Source organism: Oncorhynchus gorbuscha, unplaced genomic scaffold, assembly GCF_021184085.1.
Source record: "Oncorhynchus gorbuscha isolate QuinsamMale2020 ecotype Even-year unplaced genomic scaffold, OgorEven_v1.0 Un_scaffold_1021, whole genome shotgun sequence".
Lineage (NCBI taxonomy): Eukaryota > Metazoa > Chordata > Actinopteri > Salmoniformes > Salmonidae > Oncorhynchus > Oncorhynchus gorbuscha.
The window spans coordinates 152,346-178,112 of NW_025745933.1; the positions used below are offsets into that span (position 1 = coordinate 152,346).

The window sequence follows — 25,767 nt, forward strand, 5'->3', positions numbered from 1 at the left end:
CCCCCACTACCACAGTGCAACAGCGACATCTATTGGACTGATGGACTAACTACTGCTAAAGCATGTAGAATATAAGTGATATTGATTAGCTAGACAAAAAAAGAGGTTTTAAAAAACTAAAGCGGTGCCTGTTTTCGTGTCTACGTTTTTCAACCCATTACATATGCATTGTAGATGATCTCTGTGGAAGGCCAAGAAGATCATCAAGAACCTCAGCCACCAGAGACACGGCCTGTTCACCCTGTTACCATCTATCAGGCGGAGACAGTACAGGTGCATCAAAGCTGGGGCCAAGAGAATGAAACCACTTCTATCTCCAGGCCACAAGACTGTTAAACAGTCATCACTGATTTGATTTAGAGAATATTGGTGACGTGCGACTTGGCTTGTCCCAATGTGTGACATGTACTGAGTAGATAAATACAGATATATATTATTTTGAATAAAATGTGATAAACACATGTACTTTTGTTTATTGATGTACAGATTATGTAGTAAAAAAGGTCCCCCCCCCAAACTAATGGTAATAACTGATAATCCCACCATCTCTATCTGATACATGCAGTGTCTGCTTGCTCATTACCACAGAAAACTGCAGACGGAAAAGGCAATTGCAACCTCTTTGCAATAAGGAATTGAGACCAAAAGCTTGAGAAGTTTAAGAGAGTGTTTAATACCAAGGATACAGTCAGCTGAGTGCATGCATTTAGAAAGCTCACAACACATGTTATACTCTTCCCTTATGGGCGTCACCTCCCCAGCTATACATTTATACTGATAACACTCTTATCCCTTGCCTGCTAGCTAGCCAACTACTATTAACAGTCACATCAAACCATGCAGCTAGAATAACAGCAAAGTAACTACTTTTAATTTCCTTTGACCTGGTTTTAAATGGACATTTCTTTGTATATATCCATAATGATTTTGCGGATTCATAATTTCAACTGGCTGAGACAAGATGTCAGTCTTGTCCTGACATGTTAATTCTCAATAGGATAGTGCATATTGAATTTCAATAATGAAACGATGTTGCAAATGTTGAGAGAAAGACAGCAACGTTTGTACAACAAAACAAAAATGTTAGGCTAGAAGCAAGGGGAAATAATGTCTAGATGCCTTTTACAGTGGAGATCAAGTTAATTAATTGGCTGGCTGGGCTGATGGGCCAGTGGATGAGCAGGGATCTGTCAGACAGAACAGAAAACAAGATTCCCATTTTTGCATCATCTGTGCTAAACAATGTTTTTTGAATCGCTTAGAACACGTCTCAACCAATCACAAAGCTTGTTTTGACCAACCCGTTGTAGAATATTTTTGAACAATAGCCTGTATAGAAATCAAAAGGTCTTGGGTGCTGCAGTATGCCTCATTCATTATCATGCACTGTTCTGAAATAAAAAAATATATTCGGTGTTCTGGGAATCCACAACCTTTGACATGTGACGCTTACAAAAAGAAGAACTGTTTGTAAAACTGCGTATCTAAGGCTCTGGTCTGTTCTAGGAGTGAGGGTAAACAATAGGCATGTTCTCTGCTGTCCACTTTATATTTCATTATTATTATGGAAAGAGGGGAGAGTCACTTGTTTTTCCTCAAGCATTCAGGGAGGGTCTGATGAACATTTAGCGCAGATGATGTTGGGAAGTATTTACCACAGTCAGAGCAAGAGTAAGGCTTCTCTCCTGTATGTAAACGTTGGTGTATTTTGAGATGCTCCGTTGAGAAAAACTCTTCCCGCAGTCAGAGCAGGAAAAATGCTTTTCTCCTGTATGTTCATGTGCTTAAAAAAAAAGTATATATTTTTTAAATTTTACCCCCTTTTTCTCCACAATTTCGTAGTATCCAAATGTTTAGTAGTTACTATCTGGTCTCATCGCTACAACTCCGGTACGGTCTCGGGAGAGACCTCCCGATCATGGCCGGCTGCGACAGAGCCTGGTCTCGAACCCAGAGTCTCTACCTTAGACCACTGCACCACCCGGCTTCTCTCCTGTGTGTGTTCTGTTCTCTGGTGAACTGTTAGGTCAGATGATGTTATTAAGCATTTTCCACAGTCAGAGCAAGAGTAAGGCTTCTCTCGTGTGTGTATTTTTAGCTTTGAAAGACTTGGGAAAATCTCTTTACAATGTGGGAAGTGGTGAGACCTCTTAGGTCTGTGATCTTCCTGCTGCTGCTCTCCGGATATAGAGAATGTCTCAATGTTACCTGTGTGAACAGCATCAGAAATAAAAGTCAGTGTGATAAACAGTGATTATACAAAATATTATGAACACCTGCTACTTCCATGACATAGACTGACCAGGTGAAAGCTATGATCCCTTATTGATGTCACGTGTTAAATCGCTGTAGATGAAGGGGTATAGACAGGTTAAATAAGGATTTTTAAATATTGAGATCATTTAGACATGGATTGTGTATGTGTGCCATTCAGAGGGTGAATCAGCAAGACAAAAGATTGAAGTGTCTTTGAACGGGGTGTGGTAATGCGTGTCAGGCCCACCGGTTTGTGTCAAGAACTGCAATGCTGCTGGGTTTTTCACACTGAACAGTTTCCCTTATGTATCAAGAATGGTCCACCACCCAAAGGACATCCAGCCAACTTGACACAACTGTTGGAAGCATTTGAGTCCACAGGGGCCAGCCTCCCTTGTACAGTCCATTAGGGCTGTCCCTGACACCAAGATTAATCTGTTCTTCCAACCAATCAATTGGTTTAAATTTTTAAACATGCGTTTGATGCGATTGTGCTCAGACAAAACAAAATGACTATCACCTGTTGTCTCTCTCTCTTCCCTGCTGCAGCGACCACCACAGAACATCACGCTGTCCATCGTCCTGAAGCTGCAACATAATCACAGCCATTTCTGACTGAAAAGTTATGTTGCTAAAAAGTTTATCGATAGCCTAGCATAGCATTTTGTCCAGCTAGCAGCAGGTAAATTGGTCACGGAAATCAGAAAAGCAATCAAATTAAATCGTTTACCTTTGATGAGCTTAGGATGTTTTCACTCACATGACTCCCAGTTAGATATCCAATGTTCCTTTTTTCCAAAAATATTATCCGTTTGTTCTTCACGTTTGGCTGAGAAATCGCCAGAAATTGCAGTCACGAAAACACCAAAAAAATATTCAAAATTAGCTCCATAATATCGACAGAAACATGGCAAACGTCGTTTATAATCAATCCTCAAGGTGTTTTTCAGATATCTATTGGATAATATATACACCTGGACAATTAGTTTTTCAGTATGACCGATTGGAATAATGGCTACCTCTGTATTTTAGGCAAGAATCACTCTGGGAGCCATCAGGTGACCAGTTGCGCAATGCAGCCGCTTCCGGGTATTCTTCAACATAAATGCGTAAAATCACGTCACAATGCTGTAGGCACCTTGGGGAATACGGAGAAAAAGTAATCTGGTTCATAGCCCATTCACTGCTCAATTGGGACGCATTGGAACGCAGAGCTTTCAAAATATGAGTCACTTCCGGATTGGATTTTTCACAGGCTGCAATATCAATTCTGTTGTACTCACAGACAATATTTTTACAATTTTGGAAACTTTAGTGTTTTCTAACCTAAGCTGTCAATTATATGCATATTCTAGCATGTTGTCCTGTCAAAATATCCCGTTTACTACGGGAACGTTATTTTTTCCAAAAAATGAAAATACTGCCCCTTAGTCACAAAAGGCAGCTTCTACCCCCAAGCCATAAGTTTGCTGAACAATTCATCAAATGGCCACCTGGACCATTTGCGTTGTATTTGAATGTGATTGCTTTTATCAAATATGTTTATTTTGTTATTGTGTGCTGAATTATATTGTTTTGTACACATACAGTACCAGTCAAAAGTTTGGACACACTTCCTCAATCAAAGGTTTTACTTTATTTGTACTATTTTCTACATTGTAGAATAATAGTTAAGACACCAACACTATGAAATAACACATATGGAATCATGTAGTAACCCAGAAAGTGTTAAAAATATCAAAATATTTGTTATATTTCAGATTCTTCAAGGTAACCACCCTTTGCCTTGATTACAGTTTTGCACACTCTTGGCATTGGCTACTAACTACAGCAACTCCATAATCTATTTTACTACGACGCCCTACCAAGTAAAAAGGCAGTTACTGAGAAAAATGTATTTTATTTACCTTGGTTTCACGGGAACTTTATGCAGTTACTGCTAACATGACCCCCATTTTCTCCGAAACACAATAGAGGCAAGACACTTGTTCACATGATTAAGCATGTATTTAATGTATAAAAAATTACTAACTCATTTTGTACAAAATTAGCAGTTACTGCTGTCAGGAGTTCACCTAGGGGTCATGATTGGGGCTGTAGCAAATGATTGATGTATTAGAATAATTGATTATGCTTATGTTGTATTCATAGAAGGGGAGGGGTAATAAGACCCCACCCTCTTTACATTTATAGACTCCTAGACTACAGATTTACAATATATATACACATTATGAGGTTTGAATATTATTCCACAGTGGTTTTCTAGTTCTCCCCCCCCCCCCCCTTATAAAGAGGCCCCTCTGAGAAATGTGTGACTGAGACAGAACTCTGCAGGGGAGTGTAGGAGATAAGACAAGTCAGACATTCCACTATAAATCAACTTGGACATTTTACTGCTAAGCTTTTAGATAACACACTAAGAGCCTTGTTTATATAGCTGTGTAGGCATTGTTTTGGTATCATGAGTAAAAGATAACGACATAGGCAGTGACATCACTTCGGGTTCGATAAAATAACACGGGACATTTTCTTTGATGCAGAACTTACTGGGAAACATGCGTGCTATGTTCCTGATTGTCAACTTCTGTCTACAATTGCATTAATAAAGGTTTTTGAATGATTTAATTAAAGATATTGTCATAATGCTAATTTCACCAATGATTGACAGGTAACAGGAACGAACCCTAACACTGCCTTTTTGTTTGGTAGGGCAGCAGTATGGCCCTGTCCCTCTGACCAGGGTAAACGGTAATGTTATGTATACACAGTATTTCACTTCAAACAGTTTATTTCATTTAATTATACACAGAAAAGAAGAGGTTGCACAGCATAAATTCATGTACAAACAATTTTTCATTCGATTTTTGTAATTTAGCAGATGCTCTTATCCAGAGCAACCTAAGGGACAAAATATGGTTAATTGCAAGGGCACAATGCCAGATTTTTCACCCAGGTGGCTCGGGATTCAAACCAGCAACCTTTCAGTTACTGACCCAACACTCTTAACCGCTAGGCTACCTGCCACCAGATCAATTCACTTCAATACAGTTATTCAAATAAATTCATCATCAATGACTAAAATAATTAATCTACTATTAAAATACAACTTAATAAACACAAGTAGTTGATTCATAGCCTGTTTATCATTAAACAAAAGGTATTTAGTAATATAAAATAATACACCCAAACTAATGCTGAAAACTGATCACCACAACATCTTTATCTGATATACACTGAGTGTACAAAACATTAGGAACACCTTCCCAATGTCAAGTTGCACCTTCTTTTGTCCTCAGAACAGCCTCAGTTCATCAGGGCATGGACTCCCAAGGTGTTGAGAGCATTCCACAGGGATGCTGGCCCATGTTGACTCCAATGCTTCCCACAATTGTGTCAATGTGGCTGGGAGTGGATCTCTACTCCGAATAGCTCCTTCCCATCTCCTCCCACAGATGAACAATTGGATTGAGATCTGGTGACTCGTCAGGCCACTGCAGTAAACTGAATTCACTGTCATGTTCTTGGAACCATTCCTGGACAAGCCTTGTGCCATGGGGCATAATCCTGCTGAAAAAAAATCTAAGGGATGCACCTGATTGGCAATGATGTTTAGATATCCTGTGGTATTCCAACATTGCTCCACTTTTATCAAGGGGCCCAGTGTGTGGCATGAAAACACACTCCACACCATCACCACCAGCCTGCAATGTTGACACACAGCAGGGATGCATGTACTGGTTTCCTCCATACCCCAGTCCTCCCATCAGCATGACACACCAGGAACCAGGGTTCATCAGACCAGGCAATATTTTTCAAATTCTCCAGTGTTTTCATTCCTTAGCTCACTGCAAACGCAGTTTCTTTCTTTTTGCTGGAACCTAATGAGGATCTATAATAAATACACAAAAACTACATCATTGAGGAACAGAGCTTTCACCTGAGTTCACCTGGTCAGTCTACATCATGAAAATAACTGGTGTCCTTAATGTTTTGTACACTCAATGTAGGTTGTGTCTACCAGCTCTGATGAGGCTTCTCTCCTTCATGTATACATTGGTGTCTTTTTAAAATGTAATTTCACCTTTATTTAACCAGGTAGGCTAGTTGAGAACCAGTTCTCATTTACAACTGCGACCTGGCCAAGATAAAGCATAGCAGTGTGAACAGACAACACAGAGTTACACATGGAGTAAACAATTAACAAGTCAATAACACAGTAGAAAAAAAAATGAAAATGGCCCATTTGAGAAAAACGCTCCAGTCAGAGCAGGAGTAAGGCTTCACTCAAGTATTTAACTAGGGAAGGGGGATACCTAATCAGTTGTACAACTCAACGCATTCAACTGAAATGTGTCTCCATAATTTAACACAACCCCTCTGAATTAGATGTGCGGGGGGATGCCATAATTGACATCCACGTCTTCGGCGCCCGGTGAACAGTGGGTTAACTGCCTTGTACTGGGGCAGAATGACAGATTGTTACCTTGACAGCTCAGAGATTCGATCCAGCAACCTTTCAATTAATGGCCCAATGCGCTAACCACTAGGCTACCTATGTATATGTTCATGTATGTATATGTTCATGAGTTTTCAGGTAGTCCAGTCGAGAAAAACCCTTTCCACAGTCAGAGCAGGAGTAAGGCTTCTCTCCTGTATGTATACGCTCATGTGTTTTTAAGGTGCCCAGTTGAGAGAAACTCTTTCCACAGTCAGCGCAGGAGTAAGGCTTCACTCCTGTATGGACACATTCATGTTGTTTTAAGTGGCCCAGTTGAGAGAAACTCGCCCCACAGTCAGAGCAGAAATAAGGCTTCTCTCCTGTGTGTATACGTTCATGTGTTTTTAAGTGGCCCAGTCGAGAGAAACTCGCCTCACAGTCAGAGCAGAAATAAGGCTTCTCTCCTGTGTGTGTTCTCTGATGACTTTTTAGCTGAGATGCTGTTGTGAAGCATTTTACACAGTCAGAGCAGGAGTAAGGCCTCTCTCCTGTGTGTGTTCGCTGATGAACTTTTAGGTGAGATGCTGTTGTGAAGCATTTTACACAGTCAGAGCAGGAGTAAGGCTTCTCTCCTGTATGTATACGTTCGTGTGTTTTTAAGGTGCCCAGTCGAGAGAAACTCTTTCCACAGTCAGAGCAGGAGTAATGCTTCACTCCTGTATGTATACGTTCATGTTCTTTTAAGTGACCCAGTCGACAGAAACTATTCCCACAGTCAGAGCAGGAGTAAGGCTTCTCTCCTGTATGTATACGTTCATGTTGTTTTAAGGTGCCCAGTTGAGAGAAACCCGCCCCACAGTCAGAGCAGGAGTAAGGCTTCTCTCCTGTGTGCACTCTCTGATGACCTGTCAGAGCCTTTAATGTTACGAAATTCTTCCCACAGTCAGTACAGGAATACAGATTCTCAACTGTGTGAATTTTTAGATGTATTTTTAGCTTTGAAAGAATTGGGAAAATCTCTTTACAATGTGGGCAGTGGTGAGACCTCTTAGGTCTGTGATCTTCCTGCTGTTGCTCTCTGGATGTAGAGAATGTCTCAACATGGTCTCCTGTGTGAACAACATCAGAAGAACTAGTCAGTTGGTGTGATGTACAGTGGGGAGAACAAGTATTTGATAACCTGCTAAATCTGCAGTGTTAACCTACTTACAAAGCATGTAGAAGTCTGTAATTTTTTTATCATAGGTACACTTCAACTGTGAGAGACAGAATCTAAAACAAAAATCCAGAAAATCACGTTGTATGATTTTTAAGTAATTGATTTACATTTTATTGCATGACATAAGTATTTGATCACCTACCAACCAGTAAGAATTCCAGCTCTCACAGACCTGTTAGTTTTTCTTTAAGAAGCCCTCCTGTACTCGTTACATGTATAAAAGACACCTGTCCACACACTCAAACAGAATCCAACCTCTCCACAATGGCCAAGACCAGAGAGCTGTGTAAGGACATCAGGGATGAAATTGTAGACCTGCACAAGGCTAGGATGGGCTACAAGACAATAGGCAAGCAGCTTGGTGAGAAGGCAACAATTGTTGGTGCAAATATTAGAAAATGGAAGAATTTCAAGATGATGGTCAATCACCCTCGGTCTGGGGCTAAATGCAAGATCTCACCTTGTGGGGCATCAATGATCATTAGGAAGGTGAGGGATCAGCCCAGAACTACACGGCAGGACCTGGTCAATGACCTGAAGAGAGCTGGGACCACAGTCTCAAAGAAAACCATTAGTAACACACTACGCCGTCATGGATTAAAATCATGCAGCACACGCAAGGTCCCGCTGCTCAAGCTAGCGCATGTCCAGACCCGTCTGAAGTTTGCCAATGACCATATGGATGATCCAGAGGAGGAATGGGAGAAGGTCATGTGGTCTGATGAGACAAAAATATAGCTTTTTGGTCTAAACTCCACTCGCCGTGTTTGGAGGAAGAGGAAGGATGAGTACAACCCCAAGAACACCATCCCAACTGTGAAGCATGGAGGTGGAAACATAATTCTTTGGGGATGCTTTTCTGCAAAGGGGACAGGACGACCACCGTATTGAAGGGAGGATGGATGGGGCCATGTATCGCGAGATCTTGGCCAACAACCTCCTTCCCTCAGTAAGAGCATTGAAGATGGGTCGTGGCTGGGTCTTCCAGCATGACAACGACGCAAAACACACAGCCAGGGCAACTAAGGAGTGGCTCCGTAAGAAGCATCTCAAGGTCCTGGAGTGGCCTAGCCAGTCTCCAGACATGAACCCGATAGAACATCTTTGGAGGGAGCTGAAAGTCTGTATTGCCCAGCGACAGCCCCGAAACCTGAAGGATCTGGAGAAGGTCTGAATGGAGGAGTGGGCCAAAATCCCTGCTGCATTGTGTGCAAACCTTATCAAGAACTACAGGAAACTTATGATCTCTGTAATTGCAAACAAAAGTTTCTGTACCAAATATTAAGTTCTGCTTTTCTGTTGTATCAAATACTTATGTCATGCAATAAAATGCAAATGAATTACTTTAAAAAAAAATCATACAATGATTTTCTGGATTGTTGTTTTAGATTCAGTCTCTCACAGTTGAAGTGTACCTATGATAAAAATTACAGACCTCTACATGCTTTGTAAGTAGGAAAACCTGCAACATCGGCAGTGTGTCAAATACTTGTTCTCCCCACTGTACATGTCAATCAAATGTATTTTATGAAGCCCTATTACATCCAAAGTTGTCAAACAGCTTTACAGAAACCCAGCCTAAAATCCTAAAGAGCAAGTAATGCAGATGTTAAAGCAGTGGCCACAAAAAAACTCCTAGAAAGAAGGAACCTAGGAAGAAACGTAGAGAGGAACCAGGCTCAAAGGGGTGGCCAGTCTTCTTCTTGCTGTACCAGGTGAAATATGTATTCATATCAGTAGGTTGTACAATCAAAGGGGGAATAAAACTATTCTACAAGTGGGTAAAAGTTTAAAGCTAAAACTATGGTAATGGTTGTGAAAATTATGAGCCATATCTTCCTTTCACTATCACAAGGGTTAGTAATTATACAGACTCATTTCATAGAACTTTAAAACACAGGCAGTTTGTCTACTCCACTTCTTTAGTCGACACTGATATCCCAGTGAATTAAACAAATGCTGACAATACTGGTGTCAAACCATGAAAGTGCCAGTAGCATGAAATAACATCTACCTTCTCATTGAAACAGTTAATCATGAAACAGTTCTACTGCAACTTTTCATACACAGTGGGAAGTTGGAATGAACAACAAACTTAGTTAGAACCTGCTCTTACCATGAGAAACACATGTTCCAATCTTCTCCTCCTCTTCTTCATCTTTAATGTTGACATTCAGCTCCAGTGTTTGACTGCAGTCTTCCAGCTTCACTGATGCCATCTCTGGATCCTGCAGTGCAAACTGGGCTCCACTGTCACAATCAGGACCCAGTGACTGTAGGTTTGGACTCAGTGTGGAAGGAGAGAGGCAGGCTGGGTTTGTCATTACTGTTGATGTTACCGGCCTCAGACTTAATTCTAGTCCTGTAGTAACAATGAACAACAGACAAAAAGTTATTTTCTAAGACATTTCAGGCACTTTCTTTATTCTCTAAAAACATATTATATTAGTTCTTGACTTGGACTGAAATAGATACCGGTACTGTTTATATTTAGGTGCAGCAGCTCCACAATACTGTTGAGCTAATATTCTATAAGAGGAACATGAGCTCAAACAGTAGACATTTGAGGTGAACTGTCCAAGTCAAGCACTGATCTCATTTCAATAGATCTGGTAGCTAAGCATTGACAACAAAACACGAGTTCATTCACATTAGACAAAGTATACACTTTATATTAGGCTACAGAACTTAATATATAGTAGATTTCTGAATTGACTCAAAAAACATTTAGTACAAGGTTGCAGTATGTTTCAGGCAGCACTATGTACTATTTTCCTGAATAACCTTGTCTTCCCTGTATTATTTCAATCAAAAAACAATATTATTTCCGTTTACACCATAGTAAAATTTATAGACTGACAGAAACAACTGAATGTCTCAATAGTAGTACACGTGTAGAAAACTGATAATCATTACATTTATCTCCAAAACAGTAGTGCAACCGTAAAATGGTCTCTCTGCTGCACCCTCACTGCCTGAACTGAAGTCCGTTTATGCAGACCGAGAGGGAGCCGCCATTTTACCATCTCGTGAATTTTAACGTTACACAAAACCAAAAACGACATGTTAAACGAACCCAGAAATCTCAAATTATTTGTTCCATAATGAGATTACCTTGACGAGATACATCCACTCAGATAAACCCAGAGTATCTATGTCAATTGTAAAAATAAAATAAAAAGTGATCACGTTCACTCACGCGGTTTGGCACATTTTTTTCTTCTACCAAACTTCATAATAACTTGACGTATTTGTTACTCAGCATGTTATGACGTGTTCTTAAGATATTAAAACGTGCTATTACATACCAGTAGTAATACATTTGAAACGTACACAAAAGTTGTGGTCTCGACTGCACAATGCTGGCGTGTCCTTTATTGTGAAGAATGATGTGCGCCTGCGTGGAATTTACTGTTCCCCCACCCCCAGTTTCTAAACCCAGAGACGCAAACAACGCGAGACTTCAGAGAACGCTTGTGATGCGGACCAAGCCTGGGTTTGAGAAGTCAATGAGAGAAGTGAACAATTTTGATACTTTTGCAGTGGTTAAATGGGGATCCTAATAAATACCAAAAATATTCCGTCGGTACACACTTGAAACATGGCCATTATTTTATCAATTTCATAACTGCAGTGGTTTATTCACAATCGCTCTCACTGCGTATCTTACATATCGCAGCATCACATGAGTAGGCAGACACTCTTCACTCTTCCAACGAAACTCCAGATATAACACATTTAATCGGTGCCCTGCTCCAAAAAAAACAATGCTCTCGCCTTCTGCTCTTCTGAGACGCATGAAATCAAAACCACTACTGGTCACTCTGACTGACTCTACCTTTCCTAATGCCTCCTTTACCATCTTCCTGACCTCAAATGATCTCCCAACAATACATAATTGTTGATGAATCGCGCTCCATAAGAAACCGATGTTCATTTACAACTTTTGGCCCGTTTGCTCCATTTTTCGTCGTCTTCCATTCAATTCATTCTTACCAATTTTACTCAACTTGGAGCCACCAGACTCGAACAGCACTTCGGCTTCGCCATATTTCCCTCCCCAAAACCAGACACACCACGCTACCGACTAACTCCTGCATGTAGAATCCTGCATTGAAAAAAGCCAACATCTACAGGTTAAATGGGAATTTCACGCTGGCTTTGCCATTTTCCGCGATATCAGGTCCATCCATCATGGACTTTATTTCGCCCAAAATTGTCCGTCTGTTTTGATCCAAATATAGCTAATGTTTGTATACTCCATGTTTCATATGTTGGTCATTTTTGCTACCATTTTCTCTCCACTTACTCTTGTAATTATTATGTCCAGATGTAACAAATGTAATTATGACCTCAGCTAATGTAGTCATGTGCATTAACTTAATGTAATCATTGGCATGTTGTTTTGCCCAGAAGCAACAAATACACTAGATTACATCATCTCTACATCCTGTTAATGTAATTATTGTTCCTATGTTTTCTCAGCATACATGACATTAACTCCCGCTTTAGTGGGGTGCGCGCAGGCGACAGCCTGTAATAACCCAGTAACTCGGTAGTGAGTTGTCATGTCTAAATGTTGATATTTAACCCGAACCCAGTAACTCGGTAGTGAGTTGTCATGTCTAAATGTTGATATTTAACCCGAACCCAGTAATAACCATAGTAAGTCACATGAATAGACATCAAAATCACTCAACCATCCTAACATAATACATCATGTAATGGTCTTATTTAGTGTTCAATTTCAACTGAACCATGATCATATATGTCATTTGTTTGTCTTCTCAGGTGTTACAGCAAGTAAAAATGTATGAACTAAAACATTTAGTCATTACCAGCAGGTTCTGTCCTTACAATCACAGTTCATTATGTGGTAGTAATGACGTGGTGGGAATAACAATTTTACGACATTTGGTCATAAATAGCAGGGATTCTAGCATGCTAACTCCAGTTGAACAGCTAGCATACAATGTACCCTAAATACACATAATTAAAACAATTTAAAAAATTGACATAATTTGATGAAATTATAGCCTATTTGGTAATGACCAAATAGACTCCATGACATCCATGTGCTCCACTGTCACTATTCATATCCATGGTAACCAAGTACAAACGTTTGAAAAAAAGGTTATTGTCATGTAATTTGCTTGTCGTGGTGTTAATGACACAATACTTAGAGATGACTGTATTTTGCTTGTCATGGTGTTAATGACACAATACTTAGAGATGACTGTATTTTGCTTGTCATGGTGTTAATGACACAATACTTAGAGATGACTGTATTTTGCTTGTCATGGTGTTAATGACACAATACTTAGAGATGACTGTATTTTGTGTAAAGAAAGTATCAAATGCCTTATGCACATCTAATATATATATAGTTTCCATGTATTTGACTCTTTTTAAACAGGTGCATTAAATATTTTGTAATTATCAAGACTTTTTAAAAGTGTAATACAAAGAAGAATGTCAAAATGTGGTGTGAGACAGAACAAAAGCACACTTGACATGCTGAAGAAAAAGAGTTGAAGGTTATTTTAGTATCTGCTTAATGAATGTGAAATAAACAAATCTAAATTAGCATTTTATCTTAAAAATCGAACCCTGAGACACAAAGGCACTACAGAGGGTTGTGCGTACGGCCCAGTACATCACTGGGGCCAAGCTTCCTGCCATCTAGGACCTCTATATCAGGCGATTAACCGGAACGTGCGGAAAAAAACAAATACACTGTTGGTCTACTCAAAGCAATGAAAACACGAGATAGAGATAATTACTAACTTGGTCAAGCCAATATCTACTAAAATTTTAAATCGGCTGGCCCTATGTCCACACTCGAGAAATTAATTATGACCAAGTCTACTCGTTCCTGAACGCGATAGACAGAAAAAAACACTACATTGGGCCCAACTACACTGCTCAAAAAAATAAAGGGAACACTAAAATAACACATCCTAGATCTGAATGAATGAAATATTCTTATTAAATACTTTTTTCTTTACATAGTTGAATGTGCTGACAACAAAATCACACAAAAATGATCAATGGAAATCAAATTTATCAACCCATGGAGGTCAGGATTTGTAGTCACACTCAAAATTAAAGTGGAAAACCACACTACAGGCTGATCCAACTTTGATGTAATGTCCTTAAAACAAGTCAAAAATAGACTCAGTAGTGTGTGTGGCCTCCACGTGCCTGTATGACCTCCCTACAACGCCTGGGCATGCTCCTGATGAGGTTGCGGATGGTCTTCTGAGGGATCTCCTCCCAGACCTGGACTAAAGCATCCGCCAACTCCTGGACAGTCTGTGGTGCAACGTGGCGTTGGTGGATGGAGCGAGACATGATGTCCCAGATGTGCTCAATTGGATTCAGGTCCGGAGAACGGGCGGGCAGTCCATAGCATCAATGCCTTCCTCTTGCAGGAACTGCTGACACACTCCAGCCACATGAGGTCTAGCATGGTCTGAGTAATATAGGGTATGTAAACTAAGTGGCATAGTTTAAAGTGGCTAGTGATACATGTATTACATAAAGATGCAGTAGATGATAGAGTGCAGTACATTAAATACATATGAGATGAGTAATGTAGGGTAAGTAGCATTGTTTAAAGTGGCTAGTGATATATTTTTCCATCAATTCCCATTATTAAAGTGGTGTGTTGACAGCTGCCACTCAATGTTAGTGGTGGTTGTTTAACAGTCTGATGGCCTTGAGATAGAAGCTGTTTTTCCAGTCTCTCGATCCCAGCTTTGATGCACCTGTACTGACCTCGCCGTCTGGATGATAGCGGGGTGAACAGGCAGTGGCACGGGTGGTCGTTGTCCTTGATGATCTTTATGGCCTTCTTGTGACATCGGGTGGTGTAGGTGTCCTGGAGGGCAGGTAGTTTGCCCCCGGTGATGCGTTGTGCAGACCTCACTACCCTCTGGAGAGCCTTACGGTTGTGGGCGGAGCAGTTGCCGTACCAGGCGGTGATACAGCCCGACAGGATGCTCTCGATTGTGCATCTGTTGAAGTTTGTGAGTGCTTTTGGTGACAAGCCGAATTTCTTCAGCCTCCTGAGGTTGAAGAGGCGCTGCTGCGCCTTCTTCACGACGCTGTCAGTGTGGGTGGACCAATTCAGTTTGTCCGTGATGTGTACGCCGAGAAACTTAAAACGTACTACCCTCTCCACTACTCTCCCATCGATGTGGATAGGAGGGTGCGCCCTCTGCTGTTTCCTGAAGTCCACAATCATCTCCTTTGTTTTGTTGACGATGAGTGTGAGGTTATTTTCCTGACACCACACTCAGAGGGCCCTCACCTCCTCCCTGTAGGCCGTCTCGTTGTTGTTGGTAATCAAGCCTACCACTGTGGTGTCGTCCGCAAACTTGATGATTGAGTTGGAGGCGTGCATGGCCACGCAGTCGTGGGTGAACAGGGAGTACAGGAGAGGGCTCAGAACACACCCTTGTGGGGCCCCAGAGTTGAGGAACAGCGGGGTGGAGATGTTGTTACCTACCCTCACCACCTGGGGGCGGCCCGTCAGGAAGTACAGTACCCAGTTGCACAGGGCGGGGTCGAGACCTTGGGTCTCGAGCTTGATGACGAGTTTGGAGGGTACTATGGTGTTAAATGCCGAGCTGTAGTCGATGAACAGCATTCTCACATAGGTATCCCTCTTGGGTTAGGGCAGTGTGGTTGCGATTGCGTCATCTGTGGACCTATTTGGGCGGTAAGCAAATTGGAGTGGGTCTAGGGTGTCAGGTAGGGTAGAGGTGATATGGTCCTTGACTAGTCTCTCAAAGCACTTCATGATGACGGAAGTGAGTAGTCGTTTAGCTCAGTTACCTTGGGAACAGGGAAAATGGTGGCCCTCTTGAAGCATGTGGGAACAGCAGACTGGGATAAGGATTGATTGAATATGTCCGTAAACACACCAGCCAGCTGGTCTGCGCATGCTCTGAGGACGCGGCTGGGGATGCAGTCTGGGCCTGCAGCCTTGCGAGGGTTAACACGTTTAACCACTCTAGGGTATGTGGGATGCTAGCGTCCCACCTGGTCAACATCCAGTGAGGTTGCAGAGCGCCAAATTCAATTACAGAAATGCTCATTATAAAAATTCAGAAAACAAAAACACATTTTACATTGGTTTAAAGATGAACTTCTTGTTAAACCAACCAGTGTTTATAAAATGCTTTTCGGTGAAAGCATACCTAGCCAAGAACATACCTAGGCCAGAACATAGCCCAGTTGACAAATTATTACAAACAGTAACCAGCCAAGCAGAAGCGGTACAAAACTCAGAAAGAGATAAAATGAATCCCTTACCTTTGATGATCTTCATATGGTGGCAATCACAAGACATTAATTTACTCAATAAAATGTTCCTTTTGTTCGATGAAGTTTCTTTCTATCCAAAAACCTCTGTTTTGTTAGCGCGTTTTCAGTAATCCACAGGCTCAAACTCAGTCAAAACATTCAGATAAAAAAATCCAAATTGTAGACGTAAAGTTCATAGAAACATGTCAAACGATGTTTATATTCAATCCTCAGGTTGTTTTTTTGCCTAAATGATCGATAATATTTCAACCGGATAATAACGTTGTCAATATAAAAAGGTAAACAAGAAATGCACATGCGCCTGAAAAAGCTCTGCGACACGTTAGGGTCCACTCGTTCAGACTGGTCTTACTCCCTCATTTATAAGAATACAAGCCTGAAACGATTTCTAAAGACTGTTGACATCTAGTGGAAGGCATAGGAACTGCAAATGGAGTCCTAAGTCAATGGATACTGTAATGGCATTGAATAGAAAACTACAAAACCACCCCAAAAACCATTGGCGAGTAGTGTGCTAGGGAGTGGTGCGCGATGTGCCCGTCTCCGGCGCCTGACCACAAGACCGCTTCGTTTGCCTCTTTTACTACGTCGTTGTTTTGGGTCGTCGGCTGGGGTCCAATCCATTGTCCTGGGTGGAAGGCAGAACACAGGATCCGCTTCGGGAAAGTCATATTCCTGGTCGTAATGATGGTGAGTTGACGTTGCTCTTATATTCAGTAGTTCTTCTCGACTGTATGTAATGAAACTTAAGATTACCTGGGGTAACAATGTAAGAAATAACACGTACATAAAATTAAAAAAAAACCTGCATAGTTTCCTAGGAACGCGAAGCGAGGCGGCCATCTCTGTCAGCGCTGGAAGTACAATTGTCTTGACTGTTCTGGCACGTTCTTGATTAACTCTATTAACTATATATTACATTTTCTTTTGTTCAATTATCAAATTCAGTAGCCCACTTGGACTGAAATAGTTACCGATACTCATTTTGGGTGCCGGTACCGGTACCGTTTCTATTTAGGTGCAGGAGCTCCACAATACCTTTGAGCTAATACTTAACCTATAGTAGATAAATGCATAAAACCGAGGTAAAGACAGTTTCAAGTTGGATATACCGATGGATATTCACACTTTCAAACCTCAATAGCTTTCAAACAACTTGAGCCACAGACTCCAAATAAGTGTCATGATGTTGGAAAAATTGCGCACAACATTGCACAGGTCTTATTTTTACGATTTGGACATTCATTCGCTTTTCAAAGCTAATAAACATGTGGAAATGTGAGCAGCATTTTGTATTCCAAGTTGAATTAGTTAGGGAGCGTAAACAAAGTACAAACTATTTTTACATTCCAATTTCAATAGCTCCTTGGTTATGTGACCTACTGACTTCAAACAGGGTTCGGAATGTCCACCCAGTGGGCCTACACATTACACACCCTTTAGTTTGTCCATTTTCTTCTCACATGGTTTTACATTAATTTTTCAAAATGTAGAATTTCAATAGCTCCTTGGTCATGTGACCTACTGACCTCAAACAAGGTTCAGAATGTCCACTGACTTTACCTTCATATCGCACACTGACGTTTGTATACTTTCATCTCATGCTATTAGACTTAAATCTGTAAGCTTTGCAGGTCTTCATTTTACATTGGTGTTACATTATTTTAAATTTAGTCAACAAAATGTCCCATCCTCGCAATAACCATCTTTCACATGGACACTGAAAGATCCGCAAATGGCTGTATGTGGTATGGATCAAGGACAGGAGAGGTGTTCGAACAGAGGTGCGTAAAGGAAGGCGCACAGGTAGGCCTCATGAAAAACAATGTTTCATGAGCTCTTTTTAAATCACAGTAATAGGCAGTGATTTGTCAGTCACAGTGAGCTTGATAACGTGAAAGAATCCTTTTCATAGCATCACTTTCATGTACTGTACATTAAGACAAATCCTTCTACGTTGAGTATTAGAAAGCAGTTAACCTGATAATGACTTGATATTTGAGTGCATTCACAACAAGCCATCTGCAGACAACTTACAAAATGCAATATTGCATTTGAGGGTTCATTTTTCTGATGAAAATAGTTATTTGATGCATGGCCTACTATTTCTACCTGGGAAAATAAATTCCTATATCTTTTGTGAGTAAAATCCTTTTTCCCAAAATTATTTTTTGTGAAGAGGTATGAGGGTTGTGATATGGGTAATTTAATAGTAAAATAATTTCAGGGATCAACACATTTCTATATTGCTTCCCCAGTATCTGCATGAACCATCAGGCCAAGTGTTTTTGATTGACCCTGCTGGACAGAAAGAGAAGGAAGAATCGGATTCAAATTCAGGTCTTAGTTATTCCATTGTACTGGATCTAATACATATTAGCATTTTACATACACTTATGAATGTAATACTTTATGACATACTGTGAAAAACTTGTCTGCTGGCTCTGTCACTTTCAGACATGCGCAGAGCAGACTTAAACCACAGGGGTTCTCTGTAAAGAGAGGTAATCCAAAAGGCACAGACACACCCCTTGACTTTCAATTGGCACCGTTGACCTGTATGTATTCTCTCCTGATTGGCTCTGTGGTGCTCTGTAGTGCTCTGTGGTGCACAGTCTAGCAGTCTGACTAAAGTGCCAGAGGTATGAGGAGAGACATCCTCCTTTATATTCACGGGAACAAATATTTCCTAACACTTTGGACAGTTAGAAGATACAATGCATCAATTCAACAATGCATCAATTCAACAACAGAAAAGTATTACTAATTACTGTCCATGAGTAACCTCAACCTTGTGGGTCTATGGGTGTTTGGGCCAATAACGTGTCAACTCAATTCTACTACTGACTAGTCTCTCATGCCCCTATGAACGGGGACACAGGGCAATAGTTTATCTAAACCAGACCTTTTTTGCTGGAGTACACTAACCCCTAATTGGGGCTCTCTTCTTGACACACGGTAGCAGTAAACCAGATAAAAGTCAAAAAGATCAAAAAGTAGATTGTTGTAAGGGTGTATTCCATCCTGCGCTGGTCCCATTGTCATATCCATTCTAGATTCTGAGTGGTAAAATCAGAGCTGAAAAATGACTATGTATGTGTATTCATTTTCTGACTAGACAGAACTACCAAAGGGGGTGGAGTTGCAATCTACTGAGAGACAGCCTGCAGAGTTCTGTCATGCTATCCAGGTCTGTGCCCAATCTACTGCAGAGATAGCCTGCAGAGTTCGGTCATGCTATCCAGGTCTGTGCCCAATCTACTGCAGAGACAGCCTGCATGCTATCCAGGTCTGTGCCCAATCTACTGCAGAGACAGCCTGCAGAGTTCGGTCATGCTATCCAGGTCTGTGCCCAATCTACTGCAGAGACAGCCTGCATGCTATCCAGGTCTGTGCCCAATCTACTGCAGAGACAGCCTGCAGAGTTCTGTCATGCTATCCAGGTCTGTGCCCAAACAGTTTGAGCTTCTACTTTTAAAAATCCACCTTTCCGGAAATAAGTCTCTCACTGTTGCCGCTTGTCACAGACCCCCCTCAGCTGCGCCCTGGACACCATATGTGAATTAATTGCTCCCCATTTATCTTCAGAGTTTGTAATGGTAGGTGACCTAAACTGGGATATGCTTAACACCCCGGCCGTCCTCCAATCTAAGCTAGATGCCCTCAATCTTAACCAAATTATCATGGAACCTACCAGGTACAACCCCAAATCCATAAACCCTCATAGATATCATCCTGACCAACCTGTCTTCTAAATACACCTCTGCTGTCTTCAACCAGGATCTTAACGATCACTTCCTCATTGCCTGCGTCCGTAATGGGTCCGCAGTCAAACGACCACCCCTCATCCCAGTCAAACACTCCCTAAAACACTTCAGCGAGCAGGCCTTTCTAATCAATCTGGCCCGGGTATCCTGGAAAGATAGACCTATTCCGTCAGTAGAGGATGCCTGGTTATTCTTTATCGGTATCAGCTTTTTTTGGTCCTCCAATAACCGGTATCGGTGTTGAAAAATCATAAATCGGTCGACCGCTAATGTGGACAACTACAAATACCTAGGTGTCTGGTTAGACTGTAAACTCTCTTTGAAGACTCATTAAGCATCTTCAATCCAAAATTAAATCTAGAATTGGCTTCCTATTTCGCAACAAAGTCTCCTTCACTCATGCTGCCAAACATACCCTGGTAAAACTGACTATCCTACCGATCCTTGACTTCGGCTATGTCATTTATAAAATAGCCTCCAACACTCTACTCAGCAAATTGGATGCAGTCGATCACAGTGCCATCTGTTGTGTCACTAAAGCCCCATATACTACCCACCACTGCGACCTATACGCTCTCATTGGCTGGCCCTCGCTTCATTTGTGTCGCCAAACCCACTGGCTCCAGGTCATCTATAAGTCCTTGCTAGGTAAAGCCCCGCCTTATCTCAGCTCACTGGTCACCATAGCAGCAACCACCCGTAGCACATGCTCCAGCAGGTATATTTCACTGGTCACCCCCAAAGCCAATTCCTACTTTGGCCGCCTTTACTTCGAGTTCTCTGCTGCCAATGACTGGAACGAATTGCAAAAAAACAAAATAAAACATTTAAATCACTGAAGCTGGAGACTCATATCTCCCTCACTATCTTTAAGCATCAGCTGTCAGAGCAGTTCACAGATCACTGTACCTGTACGTAGCCCATCTGTAAATAGCCCATCCAACTACCTCATCCCCATATTGCCATTTATTTTAGTTCGTTGCACCACAGTAGCTCTACTTGCACATTCATCTTCTGCACATCTCACTCCAGTGTTTATTTGCAAAATAGTAATTATTTCACCACTACAGCCTATTTATTGCCTTTACCTCCCTAATCTTACTTAATTTGCAAACAGTATACGTCTGTTTATTCCATGTGTAACTCTGTGTTGTTGTTTGTGTCACACTGCTTTGCTTTATTGGCCAGGTTGCAGTTGTAAATGAGAACTTGTTCTCAACTGCCTTACCTGGTTGAATAAAGGTGAAATATATATTTATATATTTTTTAAAATACTGTATGTGAGAATGTCCGTCCTACATGTAGTGGTGTTGGTACATGGAATATTCCTCAACTACATATATCATAAATTGCTATTGCAAATAGAAGTAATATGTTCAACAACTGACATAATCAGATCATATTTTGACACACACTTGTGCTTACAATTCATTCTCTATTGTCATAGATTTGGTGATCACTGTCATCTGGGATCTTTGTGATATGACTTTCTTTAAGCACGTACTGATGAAACTGTCACTTAATATATTTTTCTTAAAGTCTACAAACGCTCTATAGTCGTGGCCAAAAGTTGAGAATGACAAATATTAATTTCCACAAAGTTTGCTGCTTCAGTGTCTTTAGATATTTTTTGTCAGATGTTACTATGGAATACTGAAGTATAATTACAAGCATTTCACAAGTGTCAATATTTGCAGCGTTGACCCTTCTTTTTCAAGACCTCTGCAATCCGCCCTGGCATGCTGTCAAACTTATAGGCCACATCCTGACTGATGGCAGCACATTCATGCATAATCAATGCTTGGAGTTTGTCAGAATTTGTGGGGTTTTGTTTGTCCACCCGCCTCTTTAGAATTGACCCCAAATTCTCAATTGGATTAAGGTCCTGGGAGTTTCCTGGCCATGGACCCAAAATATAGATGTTTTGTTCCTTGAGCCACTTCGTTATCACTTTTGCGCATGGTAAGGTGCTCCATCATGCTGGAAAATACACTGTCACCAAACTGTTCCTGGATGGTTGGGAGAAGTTGCTCTCGGAGGATGTGTTGATACCGTTCTTTATTCATGGCTGTGTTCTTAGGCAACAAAAAAAAATCCTGGAGAGAAGTGGCTTCTTTGCTGCCCTTCTTGACCAGGCCATCCTCCAAAAGTCTTTGTCTTACTGTGCGTGCAGATGCACTCATACCTGCCTGCTGCCATTCCTGAGCAAGCTCTGTACTTGTGGTGCCCCGATCCCACAGCTGAATCAACTTTAGGAGACGGTCATGGCGCTTGCTGGACTTCCTTGGGCGCCCTGAAGCCTTCTCCACAATTGAACCGCTCTCCTTGAAGTTCTTGATGATCCGATAAATGGTTGTTTTAGGTGCAATCTTACTGGTAGCAATATCCTTGCCCGTGAAGCATTTTTTTGTAAAAAGCAATGACGGCACGCGTTTCCTTGCAGGTAACCATGATAGACAGAGGAAGAACAATGATTCCAAGCACCGCCCTTCTTTTGAAGCTTCCAGTCTGTTATTTGAACTCAATCAGCATGACAGAGTGATCTCCAGCCCTGTCCTCGTCAACAATCACACCTGTATTAACGAGAGAATCACTGACATATCAGCTGGTCCTTTTGTGGCAGGGCTGAAATGCAGTGGAAATGTTTTTTGGGTGATTCAGTTCCTTTGCATGGCAAAGAGGGACTTGGCAGTTAATAGCAATTCATCTGATCACTCATAACATTCTGGAGTATATGCAAATTGCCATCATACAAACTGAGGCAGCAGACTGTGAAAATTAATATGTGTTATTCTCAAAACGTTTGGCCACGACTGTAGATTTATTCGCTCTGTAGGGTTGGATCCTATATGCTACTTTTATTGTTCTGTAAATGGTTCAGTGCCTATAATTTAGGCTGTGTGTAGAATGGGGCATAAAGGAAATGACATCTACTAATAAATTACTTTAGATTATAGTGATAAGGAAAACAGCATAGAAATGTGGCTTGTGTATTCATTTGCCTATAACTAATCATAATTCCATTAGTTTTTACATAAAAAAAGAGAATACTTCAAAATGAGAAGATCCTGCCATGGAAAAGACGACTGGGCGGACAAAGTGTAAAGGAGGGGAAATAACTCCCACCATGCAGCAGGACACCTTCAGCTGTGGGGTCTTTGTAATGCAGGTTTGATAGTTATATTTTCAATAATGAATGGTTAGCGGTTATGTGACAATTAGGTCAAAAACTATTTTATTTGTTGGTGTAGATGGCCAAGGAAGGTGCACAGAACTTTCCCAACATCCCAAATTGATATGGAACCTTCAAAAACACATGGAGCAACTGGAAAAGAAATGGCTGAGGATTTACTAAAAATGGCTTAACGACATTGAATTCAAAGTAAAGGTAAATTATTTATCTTTATGTAGTTGTGTGGGACAGCCATGTGTTCAGTTCATGCCTATGATTTCAGAGTTCAACAAAGCCAACAACTGCTTCATGTGTGCCACTGATAAAGAACCTGGATGTGGCCCAAAGACTGACTGCATGTAAGACAATTTATGATAGAACACAATGGATGGCTAACTCGTCATTTGTCATACTGCATTGATATTATTTATAACGCGATACACTTAGTTTTAGATTGAATGTTTTGCATGCCAGCGGTGGTTCCATGTACTGTGCTTCGGAATGAAGACAAACGAGTTCAACAGAGTAAAGAACACAAACTGGAAGTGCAGTATGTTGTTGAAAATGTATGCTATACCCCATCCACAGTGAAGAGGCTCTGACATGTACATCAACCAGGGATAACTATACCCCATCCACAGTGAAGAGGCTCTGACATGTACATCAACCAGGGATAACTATACCCCATCCACAGTGAAGAGGCTCTGACATGTACATCAACCAGGGATAACTATACCCCATCCACAGTGAAGAGGCTCTGACATGTACATCAACCAGGGATAACTATACCCCATCCACAGTGAAGAGGCTCTGACATGTACATCAACCAGGGATAACTATACCCCATCCACAGTGAAGAGGCTCTGACATGTACATCAACCAGGGATAACTATACCCCATCCACAGTGAAGAGGCTCTGACATGTACATCAACCAGGGATAACTATACCCCATCCACAGTGAAGAGGCTCTGACATGTACATCAACCAGGGATAACTATACCCCATCCACAGTGAAGAGGCTCTGACATGTACATCAACCAGGGATAACTATACCCCATCCACAGTGAAGAGGCTCTGACATGTACATCAACCAGGGATAACTATACCCCATCCACAGTGAAGAGGCTCTGACATGTACATCAACCAGGGATAACTATACCCCATCCACAGTGAAGAGGCTCTGACATGTACATCAACCAGGGATAACTATACCCCATCCACAGTGAAGAGGCTCTGACATGTACATCAACCAGGGATAACTATACCCCATCCACAGTGAAGAGGCTCTGACATGTACATCAACCAGGGATAACTATACCCCATCCACAGTGAAGAGGCTCTGACATGTACATCAACCAGGGATAACTATACCCCATCCACAGTGAAAGGCTCTGACATGTACATCAACCAGGGATAACTATACCCCATCCACAGTGAAGAGGCTCTGACATGTACATCAACCAGGGATAACTATACCCCATCCACAGTGAAGAGGCACTGACATGTACATCAACCAGGGATAACTATACCCCATCCACAGTGAAGAGGCTCTGACATGTACATCAACCAGGGATAACTATACCCCATCCACAGTGAAGAGGCTCTGACATGTACATCAACCAGGGATAACTATACCCAGTGAAGAGGCTATGGTGGGGGAAACGGGGAAAATACATGTACATTAGAAACCAGGGATAACTATACCCCATCCACAGTGAAGAGGCACTGACATGTACATCAACCAGGGATAACTATACCCCATCCACAGTGAAGAGGCTCTGACATGTACATCAACCAGGAATAAACTAAAACAACACAGTGAAATGTTTCCTAGGGATTAATTCAACAGTTAAGATGTCTGTTGACATGTTGGAAAAGATAAGTGTATACAATTTGTTTAATTTGTCAATATTATTAAAATCTTTGACCTGTGGATGTTGTCCCATTCCAAATGTGAAACTCTGAAAAATGTACATTCACGGGGCATGATTTTACTACCCACTTTGCTCATAGAAGGGTACATCAACCAGGGGACACTTAGGTCCCATGGACAGTGAAAGGAGCAATTATCAAATGTAAAATCTAAAAACAGAAAAGGTGACTTTGATCAATAACCATGTGGATGTATTTACCCCCTCCAAAATAAAATGCTAATTAGATCAACTAATGTGGCTATCCTAAAGTGAACTAACACTGACATGTAAAACCATGTATACCCCATCTGGACTCTGATTTTACCAGGGATAACAGTCAAAGGTCAGGCTCTGGATCTCAGAATTAACTATATAATGTTAGCTAAATGTAGTAATGAATAAGTAGACTACATTTATTTAATTTGTCAATTCTGTTAACTGTCTTTACATCAAGTTTTAAATGACACAATACCTTTAGCAAAGGTGTCAGCTAGAGATGACATGCAGGAGCTTGCAGTAATATTTGCATTTGTACATCATGTTTGATTGCTAATTAGTGTTTTATAACGTGAGATGAAATAACATTTAAATATATTGATAAAACTGAACCTTGTCCTGAATATTAATGTCAATGGTTAGAAAATCATTCATTCCACAATGGGTAAAC

At 41.1% G+C, this 25,767-nt stretch overlaps 2 protein-coding genes and 1 long non-coding RNA gene across 3 annotated transcripts in view; all 3 read right to left on the bottom strand.

Annotated features, from left to right (window-relative positions):
• The window catches only part of LOC124021014 (gastrula zinc finger protein XlCGF26.1-like), a 100,884-nt gene that overhangs the window by 34,864 nt on the left and 40,253 nt on the right, over window positions 1-25,767 (bottom strand). The gene's annotated exons all lie outside the window — the stretch shown is intronic.
• Window positions 654-3,046, bottom strand: LOC124021017. Its single transcript, XR_006836181.1, has 3 exons — window positions 2,987-3,046; window positions 2,777-2,871; window positions 654-2,208 (listed from the first exon to the last, which is right to left on the bottom strand). It is a non-coding gene; the product is annotated as an uncharacterized LOC124021017 (long non-coding RNA).
• LOC124021015 (oocyte zinc finger protein XlCOF6.1-like) lies at window positions 5,027-11,242 on the bottom strand. The gene is made up of 3 exons (XM_046336327.1): window positions 11,113-11,242; window positions 10,030-10,275; window positions 5,027-7,803 (listed from the first exon to the last, which is right to left on the bottom strand). Exons 1-3 carry the CDS (start codon window positions 11,147-11,149, stop codon window positions 6,821-6,823), a joined length of 1,266 nt encoding a protein of 421 aa, XP_046192283.1. The 5' UTR covers window positions 11,150-11,242; the 3' UTR covers window positions 5,027-6,820.

Excerpts from the sequence above, each read along its gene's own strand:
- LOC124021015 (XM_046336327.1), bottom strand. The coding sequence starts at position 11,149 with ATGAAGTTTGGTAGAAGAAAAAAATGTGCCAAACCGC. Across the intron at positions 10,276-11,112 it reads AAAAAAATGTGCCAAACCGC|GACTAGAATTAAGTCTGAGG; the intron begins GTGAGTGAACGT and ends TTGTTACTACAG. Across the intron at positions 7,804-10,029 it reads TGGAACATGTGTTTCTCATG|GAGACCATGTTGAGACATTC; the intron begins GTAAGAGCAGGT and ends TTGTTCACACAG.